We start from the raw sequence: 12,631 nt of genomic DNA on the forward strand, positions 1-12,631 counted from the left end.
GGGGGCGGAGCGAGAGAGACCGCGGCCAATGAGCGCCGAGGGTAGGCGGGTTAGTACGGCGAGAGGCGTGACAGACAGGCTCCATAACCAGTAGACATAGAAGACAGAACTAAGTGGCAGGTAAGGCCGCCAATGACTATTTGAGTTCTTGATCCAGGAGACGGGAGCGGGCCATTCAGAGGCGCGGGGCCGGGCCTGGCGGACGCTTGTTGTTGTCCGGCCGGGGGAGGCGGAGGTCGCTGGCTCGCTCGCTCGCTCGCTGACTTGCCAGGGTGCTCTGTGTCGGTCGGCGGCAGGTCGGTCGCGAGAGCGGGCTCTGTGCAGGGGGGCGAGGCTATGTCGCGGTGGCAGCCCGGATGGGCCGTCAGGGCCGGGAGTAACGGGACGTCGCCGCGGAGCTTCTTCCCCCGGATACAGTGCGGCCCGAGCGGAGGCCGCGGCGCCGCCCTCCGATCCTGAGAAGCCCACGCTGCCCGGAGCCCGCCCCTGCCTGCGCACCGGCACCGACGCAGAGCGACCTAGCCAAGCCAGGCCCGGCCTGGCGCGGCCCGATCCGACCCAGCCAGGCAGGTGGGTGTCCGCCCTGCTCCCCGCTCTGTCTCGGGCCGCCAGAACTACAGCCCCCAGCAGGCCTCGCGCGGCGCGCTGCCTCCTGGGACTTGTAGTTCCACCTGGCTCGGCGGGTGCCCGGCCCGGCCGACTCTGCAGCACCCCAGCGGGGCCGAGGGACCGCCCTCCTAGGCGCCCGGAGAAACTAGGCGCTCTTTCAGAGTAGCGTGGAGGAGCCTGTAGCTTTCCTCTCCCCTGACCAGAAAACAGCCAGAACAACAGAAGAGCGCCTGCCCAGGTGACCGCAGGGCCTGGAGTCCCAGGTGTCCTGGTTCCTAACCGGGATACAACCTCTTACCCCGGCCTAGGAGCCCAGCCAGCCTGAGGGAGACTGCAGGGTCCTGTCCCGTTGCGGACTCAAAAGTTACCCCCATGGTGGCTGGAGCTCTTCTTTCGGGATGGGGATGGGGAAGGTTGAGCAACAAGCTAAGCTAGCAGCCCCAGGGCGAGCAGGGTCCCCGGTGGCCCCAGCCTCACCCCAGAACTCGCGCGCCCTGTAGGGGGTGTGGCTGACCTGGAGCCCAGACTTGCCACCCTCAGGTAAAACAGGATCTCATCACCTCTCCGGGCCGGGCAGTGGGGGGGCTCCTCATGTGCAGCCTAAACAGGGGCCCGAGTCAGCTTGTTCCCAGTGGCTCCACTTAGTGGGTAGGAGGGCTGAAGGCAGGTCCCCAAGGGGCCAAATACCCATGGTCTGGCCTCTCACTCCCCAGGCAGCACTAGCCCTCCTGGAGCAGGAAGCTCCCTCCCAAGGACATGAAGCTGTTGGAGAACTCGAGCTTTGAAGCCATCAACTCACAGCTGACTGTGGAGACCGGAGATGCCCACATTATCGGCAGGTGAAGCAGGCTGGGGGGACTGGCATCTCGGTGGGTCACACGGCCCTGCCCTTGAATGGAACCTGGGGGAAGAGTGCTTCATGGTCCCCCTTCGTCCCATAGGATTGAGAGCTACTCATGTAAGATGGCAGGAGATGACAAACACATGTTCAAGCAGTTCTGCCAGGAGGGCCAGCCCCACGTGCTGGAGGCACTCTCTCCACCCCAGACCTCAGGCCTCAGTCCCAGCAGGTGAGCCACGGTGGGGCCCACCTGGGGCTGGGGGTTGGGGGTTGGGGGAAGGTGATGGGCCCAGTTGATGCTCCTTTCTCTGCAGACTCAGCAAAAGCCAAGGTGGAGAAGACGAGGGCCCCCTCAGTGACAAGTGCAGCCGCAAGACCCTCTTCTACCTGATTGCCACACTCAATGAGTCCTTCAGGCCCGACTATGACTTCAGCACAGCCCGCAGCCATGAATTCAGCCGGGAGCCCAGCCTTAGCTGGGTGAGGGTCAGGTGGAGGGAAGGGACCCACAGCCAGCCCCCTGTCCTTCTCCACTTTCAGTAGTCCCTGGGCTCCTGTCAGCCTGACTGTGGCCTGCCCTAGGTGGTGAATGCAGTCAACTGCAGTCTGTTCTCAGCTGTGCGGGAGGACTTCAAGGCCCTGAAACCACAGCTGTGGAACGCGGTGGACGAGGAGATCTGCCTGGCTGAATGTGACATCTACAGGTGGGCTGGCATCCCTGCAGGTGGGCCCCCAGGTATGTGTGGCACTTGGGGCCTCACACCACCTGTCGTCCTGTACTCCCCAGCTATAACCCAGACCTGGACTCAGACCCCTTCGGGGAGGATGGCAGCCTCTGGTCCTTCAACTACTTCTTCTACAACAAGCGGCTCAAGCGAATTGTCTTCTTTAGCTGCCGCTCCATCAGGTGGGCACCATCCACCTCCTCCCCCAGCTCCCTGTTGGGCCCATACAACTTCACCAGCTGTGCCATCTCCACTCGGCTTTGTTCTCCCTGAACATCCTCCCTGGGGCCAGCAGCAGGCCTGGGTAGGGGGTCCTAAAACTGGTTTCCCTGTCTCCCCTCAGTGGCTCCACCTACACGTCCTCAGAGGCAGGCAATGAGCTGGACATGGAGCTGGGGGAGGAGGAGGTGGAGGACGAAAGCAGAAGTGGAGGCAGTGGGGGTGGGGCCGAGGAGACAAGCACCATGGAGGAGGACAGGTGTGTGATGGGGGCTGTGACACGGGTCCCTGGAGCCTCCAGTGGGTACAACAGGGTGGGGGCCTTCTCTGCTTGGTCTAAGTGGTGGCACCTGAAGGCCCACTGTGTGCCAACCTCCACCCAGGGTCCCAGTGATCTGTATGTGATGAGGAGGAGCAGAGGCCCCAGCTTCTTCCAGCTTCAACCAATGCCTGGACCTGTCTGCCTGAGAGGCCCCTGGGGCCTCCCCAGCTGCTGGCCAAACCCTGGCACTGCCACAGTCCTGGCACTGCCCAAGGCCACACCTGCCTAGCCCTTTGGCTCCAGCCTGTGGATGCCCACTCACCCCCCAGGCTCCCGCTGCCCATGCTGTGGCCAGACTCTGCAGCAGGGGACCTGGTGGGAAGAGCAACTGCCCTGCCCAGATGAACTGCCACAAGCAGGGACAGCTGGACCACAGAGTTTATTTTTGTATTTCTTCTGGGCCTACACACTCCAGCCCAAAGGGCCTGTGGCCAGAGGCCCCGCAAGCAGGCCCCAGTGGTCACCGGCTCTGGTCTTGGGCCGGCCCCTGGTGCCCACCTGTACCCCCCACCTTGCCCATTTGGCCACGTGCACTGAGTGTCACTTTGCTGCAGCTCGTTCCTTTACAATAAAAGTTTCTGTGACTTAGTGTGGGCCTGGTGCGATGTGGGGGCGGGGCCTGCGATGTGGGTGTGGCCGGCTGCATCTGGTATCCTAGCAACGGCGGCCGCGGGCCACGACCGCTAAGTCCTGGAAGCTGTTGGGCTCTGGGACCGCAGTCGCTGAAATGGAGGCAGAGGTGTGGGAGGCAAGCAACTTCTCAGAAGGCTACAACCTAGCTCTGGATTCAGACCTGTATGATGCAGATGGCTATGATGTCCCAGACCCCGGGCTGCTCACGGAAAATAATGGTGAGGGGGCCTGGCCTCGCCCCACAGGCATCCCGCTAGGAAGTGGGGCTCAGTCGGCTTGGGTTCTATGCCCTGGATCGAAAGTCCCCTGGGCAGTGCCCAGCACGGCTGAGCCCCTGGAAGAGAACTCCCTGTAACCGTCAGGAAATGGGACCTGAGGCTGCAGGTGGCGGAACTTCCAACTCCCACCCGCAGAGTGGACTTTCACGGAGCCGCCGCAGGTCCTGCCGTTTCTGACCAGCAGCTGGCGGTGGCCAAGCCTGACCCCACGCCCCCGTGCCCGCCAGCTGTGGCTGCTCTTGCGCAGCAGCCTCCACGAAGTTGTGGAAAAGGTGCGGTGCACCCCTCCTGTGCCTCCAGGCCTCTCTCAGGATCTGGCCCTTCCCCTGGGGGTCCCCTAGGCCAGAGCAGTCCCAACCTCTGATTGCGGGTCCGCCCACCCCGGCCCACAGGAGAAGAGAGCCGAGCTGTGCGTGGCGCGTCTGACGCACGGGCTGGAGCCACTGCGCCGCCTGGACGTGGCGGCCGGGCTGCGCTCGGTGGCGCAGGACCCTGCAGGCGGACGCTTCGTAGTGCTGGACGGCGCGGGCCGCCTGCACCTGCACAAGGAAGACGGCTGGGCACAGGAGATGCTGCCGGCGCCCGTCGGGCTCACGGGGCTGGTGACCGTGCTGGGCCCGTTGGGCTCGGTGGGCCGTTTTGTAGGTTGGGGCCCCGCAGGGCTGGCCATTCTGAGACCCAACTTCAGCCTGCTGTGGCTGAGCGAGCAGGGGGTGGGCAGGGAGCCGGGTCGGGCGCCCTCCTGCTGTCTGCCAGTGCCTGACCTCAGGCTGCTGCTTGTGGCGGAGACCGACGGCAGCCTGGCGCTCTGGCAGTTCCGCTCAGGTGGTCGCCGCTTGGTGCTGCGAGGGGCACCACTGCATCCGCCCCTGAGCCCAACGGCCAGGCTCATGCGTCTGGCTGTGGGGCCGACTCCTCCCCACAACGTTCTGCGCTGCTTCGCGGCCTACGGCTCGGCTGTGCTCACTTTCGATCTCCATGCCTGGGCTCTTGTAGATGTGCGCCGGGATTTGCACAAAACGTGAGTGGGTCCCCCTAGGGAGGGTCAGGCACGTAGGGGCCCACACCCCTCACGCACAAGGCGGTGTTAAGTCCGTTGGGCTTCTTCCATTCCCCATCTATAGCACCATCTCGGACCTGGCTTACTGCGAGGAGGTATTGGCAATGGTGACAGCTTCCCGGGACAGCACCGTGAAGGTGTGGGAGGCTGACTGGCAGATCCGGATGGTGTTCGTGGGCCATACAGGTGCTCCAAGTTCTCTACACCCCGAGCCTCGGCCCTTTGCCTCCAGCAGCTCTAGGCTGCCCAGCATCTCTGCAGCTCTGGCCAGGCCTCGCTGCGCTGACTGTGACACTGGCTGAAGGCTCCCCTGCCTTCAGTCACCTGAGTGACCTGCATCCCTCCCGCAGGCCCGGTGACGGCTGTGGCCGTGCTCCCGAACACGACCCTGGTGTTGTCGGCCTCGCAGGACGGAACGCTGCGCACCTGGGACCTGCAGGCGGCGGCGCAGGTGGGCGAGGTAGCGCTGGGCTACTGGGGCCAGGACAAGCTGTCTGGGCGCGTGAGCCGTCTGCTGGCCCCAGTGCGCCCTGGCTGGCCAGTGCTGTCTCTGTGCGCCAGCAGCGTGCAGCTGTGGCACATGCGCGAGCTCTACTCGCCGTTAGCGCAGCTGCCCGCCAAGGTGCTCCACTTGCAGGTGGCGCCCGCGCTGCCAGTGCCCGCGCAGCCATCCCTGCCTACGCGCCTCGTGTGCGCGTGCACCGACGGCTCGGTCTACCTCCTGTCGGCTGCCACCGGGCGCATAGTGAGCGCACTGCTGCTGGAGCCGGAGGACTGTGCGGCCGCTGTGGCCTATTGCCTGCCGTGCGAGGCGCTGTGGCTGCTGACCAAGGCCGGGCACCTGGTCCGCGCCAATGCGGCGCGCTGCCCCATGTCTGTGCTCCACCGCTTGTGCCCGCCTCCGCCCCCTGCGCCGCAGCCTTGCTGTCTGCACCTGTACAGCCACCTCAGGGACCTCGGAGGCGCCTTCTCCTCCTGGGAGGTTGTGCGCCAGCACCTGGGGGAGTTGCGCCGCAGCGCTGTGGCCGCCGCCTGGAAGAATAAGAACCGGTGGGTGCGGGAGCCAGCAAGGGCCTGGCGGGCGGAAGGAGCACGGGGCCCGCGCCAACAAGCTCTTCCCACCCGCAGGTACCTGCCCGTGGTGGGGCACACGGACGGCACACTGTCGGTGCTGGAGTGGCTCTCATCGAAGACTGTTTTCCAAACGGAGGCGCACAGCCCGGGCCCGGTCGCCGCCATCGCATCCACCTGGAACAGCATCGTGTCTTCGGGTGAGTAGCTCCCCTGCCCTGCGGCCAGCCCGCCACGGGGCCCCTCCCCTCCGCGAAGGCCCAGCCAAGCTCCGCCCCTGCAGGTGGGGACCTGACGGTAAAGATGTGGCGCGTATTTCCCTACGCGGAGGAGAGCCTGAGCCTGCTGCGCACTTTCTCCTGCTGCTACCCAGCCGTGGCGCTCTGTGCGCTGGGCAGACGCGTCACCGTGGGCTTCGAGGACCCAGACAGCGCTACCTACGGCCTGGTACAGTTCGGCCTGGGCGACAGCCCGCGATTAGACCACCGGCCCCAGGACGACCCCACGGACCACATCACCGGTGAGGGGGCAGCGCGGGTGAAGCGCAGCCACCGCACGGCTCCGATTCCTGACGCTGAGCCCTGCCCCCAGGCCTGTGCTGCTGCCCGACGCTCAAGCTGTACGCCTGCTCCAGCCTGGACTGCACCGTTCGCATCTGGACCGCTGAGAACCGCCTCCTGCGGTGGGCTGGGGCCTGGGGAGGGCTGGGCTCTCCTACCTCTGCCCCTCACCAGAGCCCAGTGGCTAGATGGGGTGGAAAAAGGCCTTGTCCCTACTGAGCCTCAGGTGCCCACTCTGGGAAGCAGAGGCTGGACTCTGGCCCCTGGGTGCCCCTCCAGGCTCCTGCAGCTGAATGGTGCCCCTCAGGCCTTGGCTTTCTGCAGCAACAGTGGAGACCTGGTGCTGGCACTGGGCTCCCGCCTCTGCCTGGTGTCCCATAGGCTCTACCTGCCTACATCCTACCTGGTTAAGGTGTGTGGTGAGGACAGAGTGGGCAAGGTTGCCCCCCTTTGCCCACCTTGGGAGGCAGACTCCGGTTTCCCCAGCCAGGGATATAGGTTCCTTCTCTTATTCAGAAGATGTGCCGGAAGGCCCCGGACGTAGTGGACGACCCTCCCCTGCCACTAACGAGCCAGGAGTCACTGACCTCCACCCAGCTGCAGAGGCTCACCAACCTCCATGGGGCAGCCAGTCTCAGGTCCTATGCAGGCCTGCTCAGCCCTCCCGGGGGCCCCCCTTTCCCACCCTGGGTGGGAGCCTGGCTGTGTGGGCCCCTGGGGAGTTGATGCAAGCCCACGTGAGCCCTGGCACCCCCATTTGGGGTTGGTCCTTGTCCCAGGCTTTGCCCCAACCCACTGGCATGCCGTCCAGCACCCCACCTATGCCCGTCCCTGTCTGCAGTGAGGCCTTGTCTCTCATCCATCGTCGGAGGGCAACATATCAGCACCCGGTGCTGAAGGAGGTGGGGTGGATCCTCCTTCGCCCACCCTGCCCAGGTTCAGGCCCCAGCCCTCAGGCCTGGGGCGGGCCTGGGATCCCTGTGGTTGCCTGGGAAGCACATGGCAAGGCTCAAGGAGGAGGAGGCTGACCCCCGAACCCTGCCTCAGGACTTGGATGCCCTAGTGGCCCGGGACCAAGACCTTCAGCAGTTGAGACTGGGGCTAGTGGTCCCAGCAGCACGGCCCCCACCCTCCTGGCAGCAGCGCCAGGAAGCCTTTGACAATTACCTACGTCTCATCTACGGCTCTGGCCTGATGGTGGGTGTGGGGCCTCCCCTAGCCCAGCCCTGACCCCGGCCCCTCCTCTCCACCCACCTCTCCCACCCAGTCTCTGACACCGTCCATCTGCTCCCACCGCCTTCCCAGGGCATGCAGTCCACAAGGGAGTCCCAGCGGTGGAGCACCGGGACCCTCACAGTAGAGAGAGAGACCTGGGATGTGTGTGCCCTACCTCAAGCTGCCCCCCGTCTTGGGCAGGCTGAGGTCAGCACTGCAGTCCAAACAGTGCCAACAGCCCTGTCCCCACAGGACCTGGGGGCCCTGTGCCAGCACTTCTCCCGGCCTCCCCAAGTCACAGTGCCTATCCCACCCACCCACCAGAGGGTGCACAGCAAGGCATCCCAGGTGAGACTTCCCACCCTCTCGTATGCCTGCTGGGCTCCCATGGCCCCTCTGCCTCCCTGTGACTCCTCCTGTGCCCCAGCTTCTGGTCCACTCCTCACTCAGCCACTACCTGGGCCTCAGTCTGGAGCTGCAGCTGCAGGTGGAGCAGCTCCAAGGGAGGACAACCATGGCCCTGGACCTGCCATCCTCCCACCTGCAGTGCAGGGAGAGGGACCCAGGCAGGTGGGGTACCACCTACTGAGGCACAGAGCTGCAGGGGCACTGGGCTATGCTGTTCTGAGCCCCTGTTCCATCCCCAGATCCCACTGTTGCCAAAGAGACGTCCCCAGGAACCTCTCTCTCACCTCAGGGGCTTCTTTCCTGCCACCGTGCAGCCCCACAAGGTGAGACCCCACCCAGCTCCTGGAGAGCCACTCCTCTCTGGGGTCACTCTTGTGCCTGCCCTCTCCCCTTTGCTGCAAACCTTTGTGTCCAAATCTGACCCAAGGGCAATGCCCACCTACAGTCAGAGGGCCAGGCTGCAGCCTCCCTCACCCCTCACCCTTCACCCTCTGTCTACCCCTGTTCTGGTGCAGCTATGTTTGTGGCCACAGGCTCCTTGCTGCTCTGGGAGCTGACATCAGGCAAACCCAGGTCCCCCGGCCAGTTATGCCTGCACACCCCTTTCCCAGAGGTGCTGGGAGGGCAGGTCCCCTAGGGACTTTTCCTGGAAGATCAGAGTTCCTGCCCTTTAGGGGAGCAAAGTCAAGGGAACCTGGCCCTTCAGAATCCACTGTCTTTCCGCCCTCACCTACAGCAGGTGCCCAGGCAGGCCTCAGCCCCTCCCCCAGCATATGCCTGGTAGCATCACCTTCCCAGGTGCGTTATTGACTCTTTGGACCTGGGCACCACCATCACACTCTCTGTTGCCCTCTCTCCAAGCTGCTTCCTTCCTCCCTGGCCCCTGTGCTGCTTTTAGACTTTGTTGTCCCAGGGCTGGCGCCAAGTCCTGTGAGGAGATTGTGGGGTGTCGGGACCCCTAGAGGCCAGCACTTCCCCAGGTTTCCCTTCTTGTTTGTCACAGCTGATGCTCACTGAGGACCCCGCCCCTAGTATCTCAGGGTTCTCCTGCCATCTGTTCTCCAGGGGCTGCCAGCTCTTGGAGGCCTGGCAGACAGAGCTGGACTGGTGGCTGAGGGGCTCTGAGAGGTGATATGGTGACCAGGGGTGGTGTCCAGACTGGGGGAATCCAGGTTCTCAGCATTGCCTGGTGTGCCCACCTCTAGTACTGCCCGAGGCCCATCTGCTTCCCCGGCTGCGTGCCCAACTCTGCGGTGCTGCAGCAGCTGTGGCTGCCCGCGGAGGTCAGCAGCCCCGGAGCCCTGACCCAGCTCGCCTCCCAGAGAAGGCTCAAGGCAAGGGGTAGGGCTGGGGGCTTTGCCGGCAGGGGAGGGCTCTGCTGTCCTTGCAGCCCATCAGACACCACCTTTTGACCCTCTGCAGTCAGGGGCAAGCCAGGATGACTTGTGGCTATGGCGCCCCAGGCCGTCCCAAGCCCAGTGGCAGAGGAAGCTGCTCCAGTGGCTGGAGGATAAGCCTAAGGAAGAGGAGGAGGAGGAGGAGGAGGAGGAGGAGGAGGAGGAGGAGGAGGAGCTGGACTGGGGCTTGGATTCCCTGAGCCTGCACTCCAACCAACGGCTGAATTCCTGGGAACTGGAGGATCAGGTAGAGGCTCAGACAGGGGCCCCAGGCCACCACGGGAGCTGGGCTTACACTGAGACCCGGAGAAGTGGAGCCTGCAGCTGCTGCCACTCCCCTAGAGCGCTGTGGACTGGACCCAGGAGCCCCGGCGGCGCACCTGTGAGGCTGCCAGAACCCACCTTCATCCCTGGCACCATCATGGGCATTTGCTCCTCGATGAGCGTTATGGGCATCTGCCCAAATTTCTGCATTTCTTCATCTACCAGACCTGGTTCAAAAAGTTATTCCCCATCTTCAGCCTGCAGGTTCGAGGGAACTGCGGGTGCCTGAGAAGCGTGGGTTAGGGTGAGGGACAGGGGAGAAGGGAGGGGCTGGCTTGCGTGTGACATGGGAGCAGGGCCTCAGCATGCTGCCCTGCAGGTGTATCCGGAGGCGGGCACCGTGGAGGGCCTGGCCTCGATGTTGGTGGCCCTGCTGGAGAAGACCACGTGGGCGGACCGTGTGCACATCCTGCAGGTGCTGCTGAGACTGCTGCCCGACATGAGCAGCCATCTCCACAGCCGGCTGCAGGGCCTGCTCATGCACTTGCTCAACCTGGACCAGCCCCCCAGCCTCCAGGTGTGCCCCTCTAGCTGCCCCAGTCTCCCTCCCCGCCCACTCGCCCTCACCAACCACGTCCCCTGCCGGCCTCAGGACCAGACGCAGAAGAAGTTCGTGGTGCTGGCGCTGCAGCTGCTCCTGGCCTGCTCCCTGGAGTCCCGGGACGTGGTGCTGGAGCTCATGTCCTACTTCCTCTGCTCCCCAGCACACTGCCGGTGAGTCACGCCCCTGCCTGGACCTCCCCACGCTGGGAAGGCCTCGGGACCATCCACATGCACCTGTCCCAGGCCAGAGCTCAAGAAGCTGCTGCGTGGGCTGGGCCTTCAGGACCCGGAAGGCTTCCTGTTCAAGGAGATGATGACCTGGGCCCAGGACCCCAGCCTGGACTCCAAGGCCGCCCTGCGCACTCGCTGCTCCCAGAAACTGGAGGACATGACCCAGAAGCTTCAGGTTGGGTCAGCAGGGCCCGGGTGGGCCTTGGGAAGCCTGTTGCCTTCTCTGGCTTTCTGCAAGTCCGTCCTGGGGGCAGAGCCAGCTGAGGCCATGGGCTCCTCGCCTTGCCCAGTCCTGGGCCTCCAGCCTCCCTGCCCTAAGCATCTCTGGGGATTTCCCTGTGCAGGTGGAAGTCAACAGAGGGTGTCTGGCTTGAGCCAGGGATGGCTTTGGGACCTCCTTGTTGAGGGAGGGGCAGCCCCTGCCTTGGGCTGAGGGCCGGGTAGAAGGGAGTTTCTGTGGCCATGCAGGTGCTCAAAGAGCCAGGGTGCTTGGCCGTGGGTAACCTCCCAGACAGATGGAAAGCTCACAGCCACTGTCTGCAGCCAAGTTGCTGGTGGTGCTGCCCAAGGTCTCCAAGACCTCAGTGCTTTCCTCTCCTCCCAAGGAGACCCCATCACAGGCTTCAGTGGTCTCTGGGGCACCCAAGCATGCTTCTGTGACACCCTCGGGCACCTCCTGGTCACCCTCAAGCATCTCCAGGAGGCTCTCAGAGGTCTCAGAGGTGCCCTTGGTGGTGGCTTCACCTGTGGAGCTGCACTCGGTAACCCCAGAGCTCCAGGCCACTCGGACGCTGGCATCGGTGCACAGCCGGGGGACCCGCCGCATGCTCTCGGAGATGCTGCAGAGCTTCTCCCTGAAGCCCAAGGCACGCGTGTGCCCTGCGGGGCCTGCTGAGCTGCCCGGAGAGCCGCTGCCACTGGAGGAGACGGACTGGTCACACTCACAGCTGCTGGACTTGGGCGCCATCGATGCACTCAACTTCTTCTGCGAGCAACTGCGGGTGCAGCCGTGGAGCACCGTCTGGGAAGAGACAGCACACTCGTACCTGCCAGGGCTGGACTCGGTGGCGGCAGTGCCCGATGTGGTGGTGCCGGTGCCAGTGCCGGACGCGGTGGTGCCGGTGCCGGTGCCCGACACGGTGGTGCCACCACCCCAGGAGCACTGGTGCGTGGGGCCTGCACCAGCGGGGCCTGCGTGGGGCAGCCAAGCAGGGCTGGGACAGCTGAACCTGCCTCTTGCCCCCCAGGTACCACCCGATCCTCCGGCTGCAGGAGGCTAAGGAGCAGAGGTCTGCGAGGTCCACGATAGGACTGAGGGGTGAGTGGGGACGTTGGGGAGATTGGGCCCCCACCCTGCCCCAGCCCCTCGGCCTCACAAGCCTCTGCCCACCCCCAGGCCCGATGCCATCCCGGCTCTGTACCCGCCGCACCCTGGACGGCCCCATCCGGATGATAAAGCTGCCACTGCCCCGTGTGGAGCTGCAGCCCTTCCCCCCTGACTGGCCCACGCCTGCCCGCCCACTGCCCCCGAGGCTCCTGCAGCCTGCCCTGCAGCGATACTTTCTGCCGGAAAACGCAGACCCTGACACCTACAGCTGACTGAGCTGGTGGCCTCAGCCCGCCTGGCTCTGGGGCCTCCATTGGTATTTGGCCATGACCTGCGTCTGGAATAAAGCCCAGAGCCTTCCGCGTGATGCTGCCTCCTTTGGAGGGCCCTGGGGCGCGCAGGGAGGGTGGGCATGTAGCCTGAGCCCACAGGGGCAGTGGAAGGCGGGAGCTGCAGGCCTGGTGGAGGTGGTCAGCCTGGGCACCAGCATTTCCAGAGGGGTGGCTGGCCTAGGGCAGAAGAGACCCATAGCAGGGCGCCATCCGCTAGGCACTGAGCAAACGTTTTCTGCTCAAGCACTAGGTGTTGAGATGCGGGCTGACCTTAGAGAGTGTGTCCTGAGCTAGCCCACAGCCTGGTGTGGAGGGGAGGCCAGGAAGGCCTGGGCGGCCACAGGAGGAGCCTTCCAGGTCGATACAGGTGAGACCAGGAGTTTGCAGACCTTGCTTTTTTGTTACTTTTATTCTGGAAAACAGAAGAATTGACCAAGGCACCACGAGTTTTTGTCTGAGCAGGAATGAAGAGGATCCTCTGACCCTTTTAGCCTAAAAGTCCCTGGGGGACTGGCTTGGTCCCCGAGGGCTCAGCC

General features: G+C 64.5%; 2 protein-coding genes across 5 annotated transcripts; both read left to right on the plus strand.

Moving 5' to 3' along the window:
* Positions 1-173: 173 nt before the first annotated feature.
* Positions 174-3,305, plus strand: MAF1 (MAF1 homolog, negative regulator of RNA polymerase III). Of its 4 annotated transcripts, XM_032255992.1 has the most exons (8): positions 174-570; positions 1,323-1,448; positions 1,551-1,679; positions 1,765-1,930; positions 2,033-2,154; positions 2,238-2,357; positions 2,519-2,653; positions 2,778-3,305. In XM_032255992.1, exons 2-8 carry the CDS (start codon positions 1,366-1,368, stop codon positions 2,797-2,799), a joined length of 777 nt encoding a protein of 258 aa, XP_032111883.1. In that variant the 5' UTR covers positions 174-570; positions 1,323-1,365; the 3' UTR covers positions 2,800-3,305. The 4 variants fall into 4 exon arrangements, with proteins under 4 accessions (XP_032111883.1, XP_032111893.1, XP_032111865.1 ...); XM_032256002.1 differs by lacking the exon at positions 2,519-2,653 and having other exon boundaries at positions 185-570; XM_032255974.1 differs by having other exon boundaries at positions 435-570; positions 2,033-2,357.
* Positions 3,306-3,417: 112 nt separating this feature from the next.
* WDR97 (WD repeat domain 97) lies at positions 3,418-12,130 on the plus strand. Its single transcript, XM_032256011.1, has 24 exons — positions 3,418-3,567; positions 3,763-3,899; positions 4,020-4,648; positions 4,752-4,873; positions 5,038-5,737; positions 5,816-5,958; positions 6,042-6,278; positions 6,350-6,440; positions 6,598-6,730; positions 6,835-6,956; positions 7,160-7,220; positions 7,366-7,515; positions 7,624-7,881; positions 7,961-8,085; positions 8,180-8,264; positions 9,147-9,275; positions 9,364-9,585; positions 9,681-9,866; positions 9,982-10,179; positions 10,255-10,376; positions 10,449-10,611; positions 11,042-11,601; positions 11,684-11,754; positions 11,833-12,130. The coding sequence occupies exons 1-24, from the start codon at positions 3,444-3,446 to the stop codon at positions 12,033-12,035; spliced, it is 4,971 nt and encodes a 1,656-aa protein (XP_032111902.1). The 5' UTR covers positions 3,418-3,443; the 3' UTR covers positions 12,036-12,130.
* The last annotated feature ends 501 nt before the right edge of the window (positions 12,131-12,631 follow it).

This window comes from Sapajus apella, unplaced genomic scaffold (assembly GCF_009761245.1).
Source record: "Sapajus apella isolate SASKATOON/1434 unplaced genomic scaffold, GSC_monkey_1.0 scaffold3, whole genome shotgun sequence".
In the NCBI taxonomy this organism is placed as follows: domain Eukaryota; kingdom Metazoa; phylum Chordata; class Mammalia; order Primates; family Cebidae; genus Sapajus; species Sapajus apella.